The sequence below is a fragment of the Hyperolius riggenbachi genome, chromosome 12, assembly GCF_040937935.1.
Source record: "Hyperolius riggenbachi isolate aHypRig1 chromosome 12, aHypRig1.pri, whole genome shotgun sequence".
In the NCBI taxonomy this organism is placed as follows: Eukaryota; Metazoa; Chordata; class Amphibia; order Anura; family Hyperoliidae; genus Hyperolius; species Hyperolius riggenbachi.
Genome location: NC_090657.1, coordinates 95,140,814 through 95,158,017, shown reverse-complemented (window position 1 = coordinate 95,158,017; position 17,204 = coordinate 95,140,814). Strand labels below are relative to the sequence as shown.

At 42.7% G+C, this 17,204-nt stretch overlaps 1 protein-coding gene across 16 annotated transcripts in view; it reads left to right on the top strand.

Moving 5' to 3' along the window:
• The window catches only part of LOC137542461 (bactericidal permeability-increasing protein-like), a 353,798-nt gene that overhangs the window by 261,305 nt on the left and 75,289 nt on the right, over positions 1-17,204 (top strand). For all 16 annotated transcript variants that reach the window (XR_011025439.1, XM_068264385.1, XM_068264382.1 and 13 more), the window contains 2 exons: positions 5,621-5,797; positions 15,366-15,410. Coding sequence is in view for 15 of the 16 variants with exons in the window: in XM_068264385.1 (XP_068120486.1) it covers positions 5,621-5,797; positions 15,366-15,410 (222 nt within the window). In the remaining variant the exon portion in view is untranslated. The remainder of the gene's footprint in view (positions 1-5,620; positions 5,798-15,365; positions 15,411-17,204) is intronic.

Genomic DNA, 17,204 nt, shown 5'->3' with positions numbered 1-17,204 from the left:
CCCCTGTCACCACCTGTCACTGCTACCCATCAGATTAGACCTCTATCTGCCCCTAGGGCACCCAATCACCCACCCACACCCTCAGAACGACCTCAGACCCCCCCAGACCTCCCCCCTGTGTACTGTATACATCTGTTCTCCCCTGTAATCACCTGTCAATCACCTGTCAATCACCCATCATTCACCCATCAATCATCACCTGTCACTGCCACTTATCATATCAGACCCTAACCTGCCTCTTACGGGCATCTGATCACCCTCCCACACCATCAGATTGCCCCAGACCTACCCTCAGATCACCTCCAAAGTGCATTGTTTACATCTGTTCTGCCATCTAATCACCCACTGATCACCCATCAATCACCCATAAATCACCCATAAATCAGCCCCTGTCACTGCTACCCATCAGATTAGACCCCTATCTGCCCCTAGGGCACCCAATCACCCGCCCACACCCTCAGAACGCCCTCAGACCCCATCCCTGATCACCTCGCCAGTGCATTGCTTGCATCTATTTCCCCCCTCTAATCACACCTTGAGACACCCATCAATTACCTCCTGTCACCACCTGTCACCCCCTAGCACACTTACCCATCAGATCAGGCCCTAATTTGCCCCGTGTGGGGTCCTGATCACTCGGCCAAACACTCAGATCCCCCTCAGACCCCCTTCCGATCTACTCCCCAGTGCATTGATTGCGTCTATTTTCCCCTCTAACAACCCCCTGAAACACCCATCAATCACCCCCTGTCACCCCCCTAGCACTCCTATCCATCAGATCAGGCCCAATACAACCTGTTATCTAAAAGGCCACCCTGCTTATGACCGGTTCCAAAAAATTCGCCCCCTCATAGACCACCTGTCATCAAAATTTGCAGATGATTATACCCCTGAACAGTCATTTTCAGACATTTGGTTTCCAGACTACTCACGGTTTTTGGCCTGTAAAAATGCCAGGGCAGTATAGGAACCCTACAAGTGACCCCATTTTAGAAAAAAGACACCCCAAGGTATTCTGTTAGGTGTATGACGAGTTCATAGAAGATTTTATTTTTTGTCAAAAGTTAGCGGAAATTGATTTTTATTGTTTTTTTCACAGTGTCATTTTTCACTAACTTGTGACAAAAAATAAAATCTTCTATGAACTCACCATACACCTGACCTAACGGAATACCTTGGGATGTCTTCTTTCTAAAATGGGGTCACTTGTGGGGTTCCTATTCTACCCTGGCATTTTAGGGGCCCTAAACCGTGAGGAGTAGTCTAGAAAACAAATGCCTCAAAATGACCTGTGAATAGGACGTTGGGCCCCTTAGCGCACCTAGGCTGCAAAAAAGTGTCACACATGTGGTATCGCCGTACTCAGGAGAAGTAGTATAATGTGTTTTGGGGTGTATTTTTACACATACCCATGCTGGGTGGGAGAAATCTCTCTGTAAATGGGCAATTGTGTGTAAAAAAAATCAAAAAATTGTCATTTACAGAGATATTTCTCCCACCCAGCATGGATATATGTAAAAATACAGCACAAAACACATTATAATACTTCTTCTGAGCACAGCAGTACCACATGTGTGGCACTTTTTTGCAGCCTAACTGCGCTAAGGGGCCCAAAGTCCAATGAGTACCTTTAGGATTTCACAGGTCATTTTGCGACATTTGGTTTCAAGACTACTTCTCATGGTTTAGGGCCTCTAAAATGCCAGGGCAGTATAGGAACCCCACAAGTGACCCCATTTTAGAAAGAAAACACCCCAAGGTATTCTGTTAGGTGTAAGACGAGTTCATAGAAGATTTTATTTTTTGTCACAAGTTAGGAGAAATTGATTTGTATTGTTTTTTTTTTCCACAAAGTGTCAATTTCCGCTAACTTGTGACAAAAAAAAAATCTTCTATGAACTCACCATACTCCTAACAGAATACCTTGGGGTGTCTTCTTTCTAAAATGGGTTCACTTGTGGGGTTCCTATACTGCCCTGGCATTTTAGGGGCCCTAAACCGTGAGGAGTAGTCTTGAAACCAAATGTCGCAAAATGACCTGTGAAATCCTAAAGGTACTCATTGGACTTTGGGCCCCTTAGAGCAGTTAGGGTGCAAAAAATTGCCACACATGTGGTATCGCCGTACTCAGGAGAAGTAGTAAAATGTGTTTTGGGGTGTATTTTTACACATACCCATGCTGAGTGGGAGAAACATCTCTGTATATGGACAATTGTGTGTAAAAAAATAAAAAAATTGTCATTTACAGAGAAATTTCTCCCACCCAGCATGGGTATGTGTAAAAATACACCCCAAAACACATTATACTACTTCTCCTGAATACGGCAATACCACATGCGTGGCACTTTTTTGCAGCCTAACTGCGCTAAGGGGCCCAAAGTCCAATGAACACCTTTAGGCTTTACAGGGGTGCTTACAATTAGGCACCCCCCAAAATGCCAGGACAGTGAACACACCCCACAAATGACCCCATTTTGAAAATTAGACACTTCAAGGTATTCAGAGAGGAGCATAGTGAGTCCTTGGCAGATTTCTGTCACAAAGTGTCATTTTCCGCTAACTTGTGACAAAAAATAAAATCTTCTATGAACTCACCATGCCTCTCAGTGAATACTTTGGGATGTCTTCTTTCCAAAATGGGGTCATTTGGGGAGTATTTATACTATCCTGGAATTTTAGCACCTCATGAAACATGACAGGTGGTCAGAAAAGTCAGAGATGCTTCAAAATGGGAAAATTCACTTTTGTCACCATAGTTTATAAATGCTATAACTTTTACCCAAACCAATAAATATACACTAAATGGATTTCTTTTTTTATCAAAGACATGTAGCACAATAAATTTGGACAAAAATGTATACAGAAATTTTACTTTATTTGAAAAACGTCAGCACAGAAAGTAAAAAAAAAAATCATTTTTTTTGACAAAATTCATGTCTTTTTTGATGAATATAATTTTAAATGACATTTAACCAAAAATGTCAAGGACTCAAAAGGGTGGATGACCACTAGGTTGCCATGGCTACTGTTCAGTTGTCATGACGTCCATTTGGTTGCTATGACGATCACTTGGTTGCCTTAATGATCACTTGGTTGCCATGGCGATGGTTGCTATGGTGCCGATTTGTTGCTATGCGACGGTTGCCATGGCGTCCATTTGGTTGCCATAATGACCACTTGGTTGCCATGGCGACGGTTGCCACAGCAACCACTTGGCTGCTATGGCGACCACTTGGTTGCCATGGTGACCACTTGCTATAGTGGCTGTTGCCATGACGACCTCGTGGTTGCCACGATGATGGTTGCCATGGTGACCACTTCGTTGCTATGGCGATCACTTAGTTGTCATGGTGATCATTGCCACGGCGAACCACTTGGTTGCCATGACGATGGTTGCCATCATGCCCACTTGGTCGCCATGGCGATCACTTGGTTGCTATGGTGACGGTTGCATGGCGACCGCTTGGTTGCCATGACGGCGTTGCCATGGTGACCACTTAGTTGCCATATCGACGGTTGCCATGGCAACCGCTTGGTTGCTGTGGTGATCGTTGCCATGGCGAACATGGGGTTTCTACGGCAACAGTTGCCATGGCGATGGTTGCCATCATGACCACTTGGTTGCTATAGTGACCGTTGTCATGGCGACCACTTGGTTGCCATGGCGACGTTTGCCATGGCGACCACTTGGTTGCCATGGCGACCACTTGGTTGCCATGGTGACCACTTGGTTGCCATGACGATGGTTACCATGGTGACCATGTAGTTGCTATGGTTCCAGTTGCCATGGGGATGGTTGCCATGATGACCACTTGGTTGCTACTGAGACCGTTGCCGTGGCGACCACTCGGTTGCTATGGTGACCATTGTCATGACGGCCACTTGGTTGCTATGGCAACAGGTGCCATAGTGATGGTTGCCATGACATCCACTTGTTGCTATGGCACCTGCTTAGTTGCTACGCGATAGTTGCCATGGTGACCCTTGATTGCCATGGCGACCACTTTTTCGCTCTGGCGGTGGTTGCCATGGCGACCACTTGGTTGCCATGATGATGGTTGCCATAGCGACCACTTGGTTGCCATGGTGCTCGCTTAGTTGCTATGCGACAGTTGTCATGGCGACTACTTGGTTGTTATGGCGCTGGTTGCTATGACCACTTGATTGCCATGGCGATGGTTGCTATGGTAACTGCTTAGTTGCTATGTGACAGTTGCCATGGCAACCACCACCTGGTTGCCATGACGACCGCTTAGTTGCCATGTGTGACCGCTTGGTTGCCATGGCAGCTGTTGCCATGATGTTTTTTTGCCATGGTGAACACTTGGTTGCCATGGCGACAACTTGGTTGCTATGGTGACGGTTTCCATGATGACCACTTTGTTGCTTTTGCGACAGTTGCCATAGCGACTAGTTGTTGTTATGGCAACCACTTAGTTGCTATGGCGGCAGTTGCCATGATGAGGGTTGCCATGACGACCAGGGATGCTCATTATGAGTAATCATGAGTAACCACCAGTGTTTACTCATGATTCAAATGAAGATTAATTGCTGTAGGTGCGTGGCGGGGATATAAGTTAATTACCTATAATTCCGCCGTCCACACTGCGTTCCAAAGAGGCTGCACACGTCCTATTGGTCGTGTTGCAAGCCTCACATCGGCGCACTTCCTCCTTCCGGCTTGAAGGAGGTAGTGCCCGTAGTGAGGCTTGCAACGCATCCAATAGGACGCGTGCAGCCTCTTGGGGACGCAGGACGGATGGCGGAATTATAGGTAATTAACACCTTATAGCCCCTCCGCGCACCTGCAGCAATTAATCTTCATTTGAATCATGAGTAACCACTGGTGGTTACTTGTGATTACTCATAATGAGCATCCCTGATGACGACCACTTGGTTGATAATGTTTCAACTTCAGAAATATTAGGCCCTGTTTACAGTTAATCAGTTGGTATGCGTTTTTTTTCTTCTCCATAGCAGTGCATTGTGAAAAAGATTTCAGTTAAAACGCATGAAGTGTGAAAGGTGCCATAGGAAATCATGGGCAGTACTTTGAAAATCAGTTTTCCTTTCAGTTATAACTGAGAGCAACTGATTAAGTGTAAATGGGGCCTTAGAGTATTTTCTTGCTTGCTGATGGCTTAAAATGCATTTTATTAATGTAAGAATATCACCTAAGAGAAAACTTAGGAGAAAAAGTGAATTGGGTTGGACCCAATTTGCATTATAAACATAAGTCTTTTTTATGGCTTTGGCAGAACATGTGGGTTTGGCTGCACAGCTCCGTCAGTAAACCAGCTTTTGAGATGTAGACCCATATGCAATTAACTTTCTCTCCTGAGTTTTCTCCTAGGTGATATTCTCAAACTTGTTGTCAATAAAATGTTTTCAAAATTACCAACAAGCAAGATAATACTTAAAATAGTTTTGATTGCCTTTTCCCACCTACTTTTTGGTATTCTTTCTATTGAAAACTGCTAAAAGGTTATTTTAAATAGAAGATGAAAAATGATCTCCTAGGAGAAAACGCAAGAGATAAAAGGGAATTGCATATGGCCATTGGCCAGTAGTCTCTAGATGTCCATTCATCTAACATATGGTTTGTGACTTTTGTCCACAGGGAGAAATTTTTGGCCTCTTACGTCGTTTCACTCCACCCTTCTCACCGCGACCAATGTACCTACCTGATGACCAGAACCTGATGATCTACATTGCGCTTTCTGATTATTTATTTAATTCGGCTTGGTTTGCATATCAGTCAGCTGGAAAACTTGTCTTTAATGTAACCAACGAGATGGTAAGATCATTTATTTTGTCTAGAAATGTAAAGGACCACTATTTTGAATAGCATTTTAAGTCCTCATCAAAATCAGCAGCATTTTAATATATATTATTTGTATAGGGAAAACCACTCTATTTTAAATTGCACACCTGGTGTACACATCACTAATCAGAGGCATTCAGGGTAAACAGAAGCTGCAAGAGGACTATAATTGTTGGTTGTTACGTATAAACAGATATTTCAGTACTGTTGTAAGTGACCCGTGTGTGTGTGTGTGTGTGTGTGTGTGTGTGTGTGTGTGTGTGTGTGTGTGTGTGTGTGTGTGTGTGTGTGTGTGTGTGTGTGTGTGTCATGAACAGTGATTCCCAAAATTTTGTGCCAAATATTAGTATTTCTCTGTATTCCTCTGCTGTAATCTATGTGAACCCAGTAGATTAACTATCAGAAGGCAGTAAAACAGTAAGGTAATAAAAAAAACAAAGCCAGGGTAACTAATTCTTCAAATAATAGCCCTTTACCGAGCATTTAGCGATCCAATTCCTGTTGTTTGCTGATCACAAAACGCCAGACACTTTACAAACTAGTGCAAACTGTGCTGGTATTTTTCCATTAGTGAGATGTGTTTGCAATGCAATTTTTCTTGATCGCTAACTTCTGTCCTGCTGCATTTTTCCTGTGATTGATTAAAATACTGGAGCACAGGAAAATCACATAGCATTCGCAGTGCTGTGCAATTTTTGGCAATTCAGCAATTTAAAATTTCCAGACCATTTTTGCTTCTCCCATGGCAAATGTGCCCCAATTGCGCTGTATGCCTGCCGAATTGTGGCACAATCATGGTGGTGGAAATAGAAAGAAACTCGACTGCATTGCAGCGCTGTCACATTTCTTAGTAGAAAATAGCTCTATAGATCTGAATGAAAAAACAGAACAGCTTCTTTCCTGTTCTGGACCTCAAATAGTCTTCTGTTTATCTACGCTGAACATGGTATATTCCGACACTCTGATGGTGAGCTTATAAGAGAGAGAAATTCAACTCTCTGACTGGAAGGTTGCTCTCTGACTGAAAAAAAAGGCAAAGCCATGCATAAGAAAATCACATTATGCCATTACAGAATTAACCTTAAATGTGCAGTAGTGGTCCTTTAACCACTTGCTGACCGCCGGCAATAAGCTCCGCCCACCCGCGACGACAACCTGCCGGCCGTTCGGAAGCGCCGGCGGGTTGTTAACCCCATGATCGCCACCATACAAGCGTATAATACGCTTTGTAATGTATACAAAGTGTATTATACAGGCTGCCTCCTGCCCTGGTGGTCCCAGTGTCCGAGGGACCACCAGGGCAGGCTGCAGCCACCCTAGTCTGCACCCAAACACACTGATCTCCCCCCCTGCCCCCTGATCGCCCACAGCACCCCTCAGACCCCCCCCCTGCCCACCCCCCAGACCACTGTTTGCACCCAATCACCCCCCTAATCACCCATCAATCACTCCCTGCTGTCACTATCTGTCAACGCAATTTTTTTTAGTCCCTAAACTTCCCCCTGGGGACTCCTGATCACCCCCCCACCCCTCAGATTCTCCCCAGACCCCCCCCCCCCCTGTGTACTGTATGCATCTATCCCCCTGATCACCTGTCAATCACCTGTTAATCACCTCCTGTCACTGCCACCCATCAATCAGCCCCTAACCTGCCCCTTGCGGGCAATCTGATCACCCACCCACACCATCAGATCGTCTGCAGACCCGACGTCAGATCACCTCCCAAGTGCACTGTTTACATCTGTTCTCTCCTCTAAACACCCACTAATTACCCATCAATCACCCCCTATCACCACCTGTCACTGTTACCCATCAGATTAGACCCTAATCTGCCCCTTGCGGGCACCCAATCACCCGCCCACATGCTCAGATTGCCCTCAGACCCCCCCTTATCAATTTGCCAGTGCATTATTTACATCTGTTCTTCCCTGTAATAACCCACTAATCACCTGTCAATCACCTATCAATCACCCATCAATCACCTCCTGTCACTGCCACCCATCAATCACCCCCTGTCACTGCCACCCATCAATCAGCCCCTAACCTGCCCCTTGCAGGCAATCTGATCACCCAGCCACACCATCAGATTGCCTGCAGACCCGCCATCAGATCACCTCCCAAGTGCATTGTTTACATCTGTTCTTTCCTCTAAACACCCACTAATTACCCATCAATCACCCCCTGTCACCCCCCTAGCACTCCTATCCATTAGATCAGGCCCAATACAACCTGTCATGTAAGAGGCCACCCTGCTTATGACCGGTTCCACAAAATTCACCCCCTCATAGACCACCTGTCATCAAAATTTGCAGATGCTTATACCCCTGAACAGTCATTTTGAGACATTTGGTTTCCAGACTACTCACGGTTTTGGGCCCCTAAAATCCCAGGGCAATATAGGAACTCCACAAGTGACCCCTTTTTAGAAAAAAGACACCCCAAGGTATTCCGTTAAGTGTATAAAGCGTTCGCAGAAGATTTTATTTTTTGTCAAAAGTTAGCGGAAATTGATTTTTATTGTTTTTTCACAGTTTCATTTTTCACTAACTTGTGACCAAAAAATAAAATCTTCTATGAACTCGACCATACACCTAACCGAATACCTAGGCGTGTCTTCTTTCTAAAATGGGGTCACTTGTGGGGTTCCTATACTGCCCTGGCATTTTAGGGGCCCTAAACCGTGAGGAGTAATCTAGAAAACAAATGCCTCAAAATGACCTGTGAATAGGACGTTGGGCCCCTTAGCGCACCTAGGCTGCAAAAAAGTGTCACACATGTCGTTTTACCGTACTCAGGAGAAGTAGTATAATGTGTTTTGGGGTGTGCTTTACACATACCCATGCTGGGTGGGAGAAATCTCTCTGTAAATGGACAATTGTGTGTAAAAATAAATCTAAAATTTGTCATTTACAGAGATATTTCTCCCATCCAGCATGGGTATATGTAAAACTACACCCCAAAACACATTATACTACTTCTCCTGAGTACGGCAATACCACATGTGTGGCACTTTTTTGCAGCCTAACTGCGCTAAGGGGCCCAAAGTCCAATGAGTACCTTTAGGATTTCACAGGTCATTTTAAGACATTTGAGTTCAAGACTACTCCTCACGGTTTAGGGCCCCTAAAATGCCAGGGCAGTATAGGAACCCCACAAGTGACCCCATTTTAGAAAGAAGACACCCGAAGGTATTTTGTTAGGTGTATGACGAGTTCATAGAAGATTTTATTTTTTGTCAAAGGTTAGTGGAAATTGATTTGTATTGTTTTTTTTATTTCACAAAGTGTCAATTTCCACTAACTTATGACAAAAAAAAATCTTCTATGTACTCACCATACTCCTAACAGAATACCTTGGCGTGTCTTTTTTCTAAAATAGGGTCACTTGTGGGGTTCCTATACTGCCCTGGCATTTTAGGGGCCCTAAACCGTGAGGAGTAGTCTAGAATCCAAATGCCTCAAAATGACCTGTGAATAGAGCGTTAGGCCCCTTAGCACACCTAGGTTGCAAAAAAGTGTCACATGTGGTATCGCCGTACTCAGAAGAAGTAGTATAATGTGTTTCGGGGTGTATTTTTACACATACCCATGCTGGGTGGGAGAAATCTCTCTGTAAATGACAATTTTTTGTTTTTTTTTAAACACGAGATATTTCTCCCACCCAGCATGGGTATGTGTAAAAATACACCACAAAGCACATTATACTACTTCTCCTGAGTACAGCGGTACCACATGTGTGGCACTTTTTTGCACCTTAAGTGCACTAAGGGGCCCAAAGTCCAATGAGTACCTTTAGGATTTCACAGGTCATTTTGCAACATGTGGTTTCAAGACTACTCCTCACGGTTTAGGGCCCCTAAAATGCCAGGGCAGTATAGGAACCCCACAAGTGACCCCATTTTAGGAAGAAGACACCCAAAGGTATTCTGTTAGGAGTATGGTGAGTTCATAGAAAAAAAAATTCTCACAAGTTAGCGGAAATTGACACTTTGTGAAAAAAAACAATACAAATCAATTTCCGCTAACTTGTGAAAAAAAAAAAAAAAATCTTCTATGAACTCGTCATACACCTAACAAAATACTTTGGGGTGTTTTCTTTCTAAAATGGGGTCACTTGTGGGGTTCCTATACTGCCGTGGCATTTTAGAGGCCCTAAACCGTGAGGAGTAGTCTTGAAACCAAATGTCGCAAAATGACCTGTGAAATCCTAAAGGTACTCATTAGACTTTGGGCCCCTTAACGCAGTTAGACTGCAAAAAAGTGCCACACATGTGGTACTGTCGTGCTCAGAAGAAGTATTATAATGTGTTTTGTGCTGTATTTTTACATATATCCATGCTGTGTGGGAGAAATATCTCTGTAAATGACACATTTTTGATTTTTTTTACACACAATTGTCCATTTACAGAGAGATTTCTCCCACCCAGCATGGGTATGTGTAAAAATACACCCCAAAACACATTATACTACCTCTCCTGAATATGGCGATACCACATGTGTGACATTTTTTTGCAGCCTAGGTGCGCTAAGGGGCCCAACGTCCTATTCACAGGTCATTTTGAGGCATTTGTTTTCTAGACTACTCCTCACGGTTTAGGGCTCCTAAAATGCCAGGCCATATTTTTTGTCACAAGTTAGCGGAAAATGACACTTTGTAAAAAAAAAACAATTAAAATCAATTTCCGCTTACTTGTGACAAAAAATAAAATCTTCTATGAACTCACCATACTCCTAACGGAATACCTTGGGGTGTCTTCTTTCTAAAATGGGGTCACTTGTGGGGTTCCTATACTGCCGTGGCATTTTAGGGGCCCTAAACCGTGAGGAGTAGTCTGGAAACCAAATGTCGCAAAATGACCTGTGAAATCCTAAAGGTACTCATTAGACTTTGGGCCCCTTAGCGCAGTTAGGGTGCAAAAAAGTGCCACACATGTGGTATCGCCGTACTCCGGAGAAGTAGTATAATGTGTTTTGGGGTGTATTTTTACACATTCAATCAAAAAATTGTCATTTACAGAGATATTTCTCCCACCCAGCATGGATATGTGTAAAACTACACCCCAAAACACATTATACTACTTCTCCTGAGTACGGCAATACCACATGTGTGGCACTTTTTTGCAGCCTAACTGCGCTAAGGGGCCCAAAGTCCAATGAGCACCTTTAGGCTTTACAGGGGTGCTTACAATTTAGCACCCCCCAAAATGCCAGGACAGTAAACACACCCCATAAATGACCCCATTTTGGAAAGTAGACACTTCAAGGTATTAAGAGAGGAGCATAGTGAGTCCATGGCAGATTTCATTTTTTTGTCGCAAGTTAGAAGAAATGGAAACTTTTTTTTTTTCTTTTTTTTTGTCACAAAGTGTCATTTTCCGCTAACTTGTGACAAAAAATAAAATCTTCTATGAACTCACCATGCCTCTCAGTGAATACTTTGGGATGTCTTCTTTCCAAAATGGGGTCATTTGGGGGGTATTTATACTATCCTGGTATTTTAGCCCCTCATGAAACATGACAGGGGGTCAGAAAAGTCAGAGATGCTTCAAAATGGGAAAATTCACTTTTGGCACCATAGTTTGTAAACGCTATAACTTTTACCCAAACCAATAAATATAGGCTGGATGGGTTTTTTTTTATCAAAAACATGTTTGTTCACATTTTTCGTGCTGCATGTATACAGAAATTTTACTTTATTTTAAAAATGTCAGCACAGAAATTTAAAAAAATCATTTTTTTTACAAAATTCATGTCTTTTTTTGATGAATATAATTAAAAGTAAAAATCGCAGCAGCAATCAAATAGCACCAAAAGAAAGCTGTATTAGTGCCAAGAAAAGGCGGTAAAATTCATTTAGATGGTAGGTTGTATGAACCGTGAAAGTTACAGTGGTCTGAATGGAAAAAATCGCTCTGGTCCTTAAGGGGTTTTATGACTGCAGTCCTTAAGTGGTTAAAGTGGATCCGAGATGAACTTCTATACATCGCATAATTGTGTTCCTTACATATGGTTTATAGGGCATTCCTCAAGCCAAGTACTTTTTTGTTTTTGTTTTAATACTCTAATTCCCTATAAACTAAACAAGCCTTGCCCACAGCTTCTCCAAAATGCCAAGGCACTTAGACCCATGTAGCAAGGGCTTATGGGAGCTCAGTCTGGGCAGGAGGAGGAGGAGGAGGTTACTAGCCAGAGATTTCACAGGCAGAGGGGAGGGGGGAGTGAATTTTCCACAGGCTGAGGGTGAAGATGCAGTTGCAGATTACCTGTGTAATGATGACTAACAGAACATGGCCGCTCTCATTGTATGGCAGCGATAAATCATCTTAAACTGTTGAAGCTGTGTGCAGCCAGATTTGCTGTGTAAACTATCTAAACTTTAGATAAGATATATAGACAAGCTACTTGTTATAGTTAGTTTTTCATCTCGGATCCGCTTTAAAGGGGTTCTTCCGCGAATGAGGAAAAAAATTAAAAGTGGTTTATGCATAAACTATTAAACATCCTTCTAAAATGGTGTAAAACGTTTTTTTTTAAATGAATGGTTTCATCAATATAAGATGCATTGTAAATAGTGACCTATGAAGGACTGGGAGGCTAATCCATTTGCTAGGGGTGTTTTTTTTTTACTTTCTTTTACAACCATAACTGCTGCCTACATAACTTTCAGTGGTATAACCCAGCAGGAATAGCCGTTATAATAACCCTAACTGCTGAGCTCTGCTGAGCTGCTGAATATGTGTTTACATTGTTGTTAGGCAACCAGACCCGTGCAGAGACTCGTTTTGTGAAAAGAGTCTTAAGCAGCTGGGAGAATCAGTCCCATCTACAGCATATGATTCTTTGTCAGATTCGATTCAATTTGATTCGATTCATTGATTTGATTTGATTCAATCTGACATGTCCGATTCATGATTCAATTAAATTTGAATCGAATTGAATCGAAACATGAATCGGATATGTCAGATTGAATCAAATCATATCAATGAATCTAATCAAATTGAATCGAATCTGACAAAGAATCATGTGGTGTAGATGGGACTGATTCTCCCAGCTGCTTATGACTCTTTTCACAAAACAAGTCTCTGCACCAGGGTCTGGTTGCCTAGCAACAATGTAAACACATATTCAGCAGCTCAGCTATTAGAGTTATAACGGCGATTCCTGCTAGAAGTGGGTTATACCACTGAAAACTATGTAGGCAGCAGTTATGGTTGTCAAAAGAAAGTAAAAAAAAAACCACCCCTAACAAATGGATTAGCCTCCCAGCCGTTGTCCGTCACTATTTACAATACATGTTATATTGATGAAACCATTCATTTTAAAAAAAATTCACGGAAGAACCCCTTTAAGTACTATTAAACCACAACTACAACTAGTTTTTTTGGTCACCTTTAGTCAAATGTTTTACATTTTCAATAGAACACCTGTTGTCACATTGTAGCTGCTGAGTTCCCATTAGAGGAAATTCCCATCACATCCTATTCCATTGATATCTAGAGCTGGATTGTTAGGAGATCGCCAGAATAAGAAGTGAGGGACTTTAATGAGGCCAGACAAGGTTCTAACACTACCCAACTCTGTTAGAAACGTTTGTGGTATTGTTTTCCATGTCTTTGTTGGGGTGATATATCTCTGCTTCCTGTCCTAATGACTTACTTGCTCTGGACTTGTTGAGGAATCTGGCCAAACGGGACACAATATCAACTCAAATTAGATTGAAATATTTTTTTCCAGTCTACCCAAACATAAAATAAAAGTTTAGTTGTAACTTTTTTTTTAACAATATTCTAACAAATAGGCTGTTGGTGGGCCAACAACAGGGCCGGAGCTACCATAGGAAAAAATGGGCAATTGCCCCAGAGCCGGTAGGGGCCCCCAAGTTGTCCCTCCCCCATCTTAACTGTTGCTCCCCAGGGACTCTGCAGAGTCTGTTAAGTTGGGAGGTGATTGGGAGAGGGTCAGCAGCCAGCTCAGGGGCCCAGGAGGGAAATTTGGCTGCATCAAAGGGCCTCTAATGACGCTTTTTGGTTCAGGGGGTGTCTGTTGGGGGGCCCCCAGGCTAATTTCGCCCTAGGGCCCAATTGTTATTTGAATCGGCCCTGGGCAACAAGCATGTCATTTACTTTGGGTGCTTCTCCCGGCATGCACTACGGTGGCCAGGGTAATTTGATTCCAGAGGCAGGGCTGTTAAGTCAAAGTATGGAAAATTCTGCAGAGACAGAGCAGATGATGGACCACATACAGAGGAGGTGGGGGGGGGGGGGGGGGGTTAGGAAGCAGCCCTCAAAAGTAATATAATATTTGTTCCCCCCCCCCCCAACAGCCCATACCATTAACAAACCTCCCTTGGTTGGGGGAGGTTGGTTTGATGTATTTTCTATTATAGGTGCTCAGTTGGTGCTTGGTTTACTAAACATAAAGTTTTTCAGTCTTGAGCTTGATAAACAAGGTGTGTAAGGGCTGGTGCACAACAGAGCGGTTCTGGAGCATTTTTTAAAACGCTTGCAGGGTGAAAACCGCTTGGCTAATGAAAGTGAATGGGATAGTGAACACCAGAGCGGTTCGTTTTTATCTACAAATGCAAACTCGGGGGCTGCAGCATTTTTAGATTTCTGAGTTGTTTCTGCCTCAATGTTAAAGTATAGGAAAGTGGAAAACACATTTGAAAAACGCTAGATCAGAGCGTTTTTTCAGGCGTTTTTGGTACCGAAGCTGTTCAGTAACTGCTTTACTGTAACAATATTTGTAATCTGCTACACAAAAACGCTCCAAAAAACGCTAGGCATGTTTAGAAAACGTCTCTAAGGGCCCATTCACACTTGAGCGTTTTGCCGGCGATTTCGGCAAAACGCTCAAACGCTAGCGCTTTTCAAAGCGCTAGGGTAATAAGTCTATGGGCCCGTTCTCATTTGAGTGATTTGCGCTTATCGCCGCAAATCGCCCAAAAACGCTAAACGCAAACGTGTAGCGTGCACCATTTTCAGGCGATTTCCCGGCGATCACGTTTTAGTGCTATAGAAGTGCAAAACATGATCGCTAAAAAGTCGCCAGGTGTGAATGGTGATTTTTTTTGGCGTAAATCGCTAGCGTTTTGCGATCAGCAAGTGTGAATGAGCCCTAAAAATGCCTAGAATCGTTCTGAAATCTGCTTCAAAAACCTCTAGCGTTTTGCGGATCTGCTAGAGGTTTTTGGTGTGCATTGGGCCTAAGAGAGTTACAAAAGTGAAGTACAATTTGTGAGAAGTACTGGATGTGAGAGTGAGGGGAGGTGACCAAACTAGAGAACAGGGGCAGCATGGTGGCGTAGTGGTTAGCTCTCTTGCCTTGCAACGCTGGGTCCCTAGTTCAAATCCCAGCCAGGGCACTATCTGCAAAGAGTTTGTATGTTCTCCCCTTGTCTGCATGAGTTTCCTCTGGGATGAGGTACAATACAATAATTGGTACAATTTACAGAAAAAAATAGTGTACGGATGTATTTAAAGTTCACACTTTTTAAAGAGTTTCTTGCAATAATCCTTTGTTTGTTCTCTTTTTCTTTGTAGATCCCTAAACTGAACACATTATACTTTTCATTCCTGATACCGCAGGTAAACATCAGATTTAGGTAGTGTACAATACTAACTAATAGAAATGTTGGTGATGTTAAAGGAAATGTTGCTAACAATTTTTAAATGCAGATATGGTCTCTGTTCTAGGACGTAGATTCTATGTCCTAAAAAGTGCTGGTGTAGGTTTGTGGCTGTAGAATATACATACTACATGATCTACCCTAATAACCATTGTCAGCCGCTACACATGTATGTGTGCACAGTACTGTGTAAAAGTGAATGATTGCTGCTATAAAAAATAGAAACAATAATTCTATGAAATTAGGCAAACAAAATGTTGCAAGGTGAAAAAAAATGAGTGACAACGTCTAAATGAAATAAAAAGTGCCCCCGCCCATCCCAGTTGAGTGTTAATCTATCCCTAGCCTAGCCTATTAACCCCTTGTTAATCCCTGCAATACCCATACCTGTTTATACACTGTCAATGACTTCTCCCTGTACGGATCGGATGTGATCACTAGGACGACAGTTTGGGGTCACAATGCTTTACGAATGCATTGCTCTGCCATTGCCTAGCGATGCATCTGTACAGCACTATGGCCCCCGAACTGTCTCCCTAGCGAACACATCCGATTGCCACAGACATGCAGGCTGGGGATGATGGTCCTACACATGCTCAGCTATTAATAGACTATGGCATATCAGGGGTATAAAAAAATATATTTTAAGTGTTTTACAACTGTGGGACTTGATAGGTGAAAATTATGAAGGGTGAAAATGGAAAAAAAAGTGTATTTTCTGCAGTTATGCCTAATTTTATATAACATATACAGTATATAAAATATATTTTATAAACTATGCTTTATATAAAATATATTTTTGGGAAAAAACGTATTACCCAGAGAAAACCTAGATTGTACTGAAAAAATAATCAAAATATATATCACTAAGATGGTATAAGTAATTACAAATTTACTGCTGTATCGAAAGCAAAACAAGTGTCTAAAATGTCAAGAGCCTTAGGGGGTAAAATCCTTGGAACATGAACGAGTTAAAGTTTGTACTCTGAGCAAGGAAAAAGGTAATATCCAAGACAAGTTTATTTGTTTTTACAGTAGAGTCCTGATTATCCAGAATTAAAGTAACCAGCAGTCTCAACCAACCAGCACAAATCCCCTGCAGTACTCACAGTGGTAAAGGCCAACTTCTTAGGCTGTTTGTGGGCTCTGCTGTGCTTAACCACTTTACCCCCGCGCGTACGTATTTCTCCGCCCCTTTTTCCATCCTTTAACAACCAGGGACGGAGAAATACGTACTTTCCGCGTTCCCGACGCTGTCCGCGCTCCCGCTCGTAAACACGCCGCCCGCCGCTAGTAAACACGCCGCCGCCCGCTCGCCCAGAGATCAATGAACGGGAAAATCCATTCCCGTTCGTTGATCTAAGCCCCGCAATGATCCGCTGCTCTCCTATGGGCAGCGCGATCATTGTGAGAAAAAACTCACGTGTCCAGCCTCCTTATACTTCCGGAAGGAAGCTTGGAGGTCGCATTAAAACAAAAAGTTACTGTGGCCATCTTGTGGCCAAATAGTAAACTACACCCTACACATTTTTCACATACAAATAAATGACTTTTACACATAAAATTAACTCATTACCTCCCACACTCCCCATTTTTTTTTTTTTTTGTAATTAAAAAAAAATAAAAAAATTTACAATTAAAAAAAATACATAAATAGTTACCTTAGGGACTGAACTTTTTAAATATTTGTCAAGAGGGTATAACACTGTTACTTTATAAACTATGGGCTTGTAATTAGGGATGGACGCAAAAA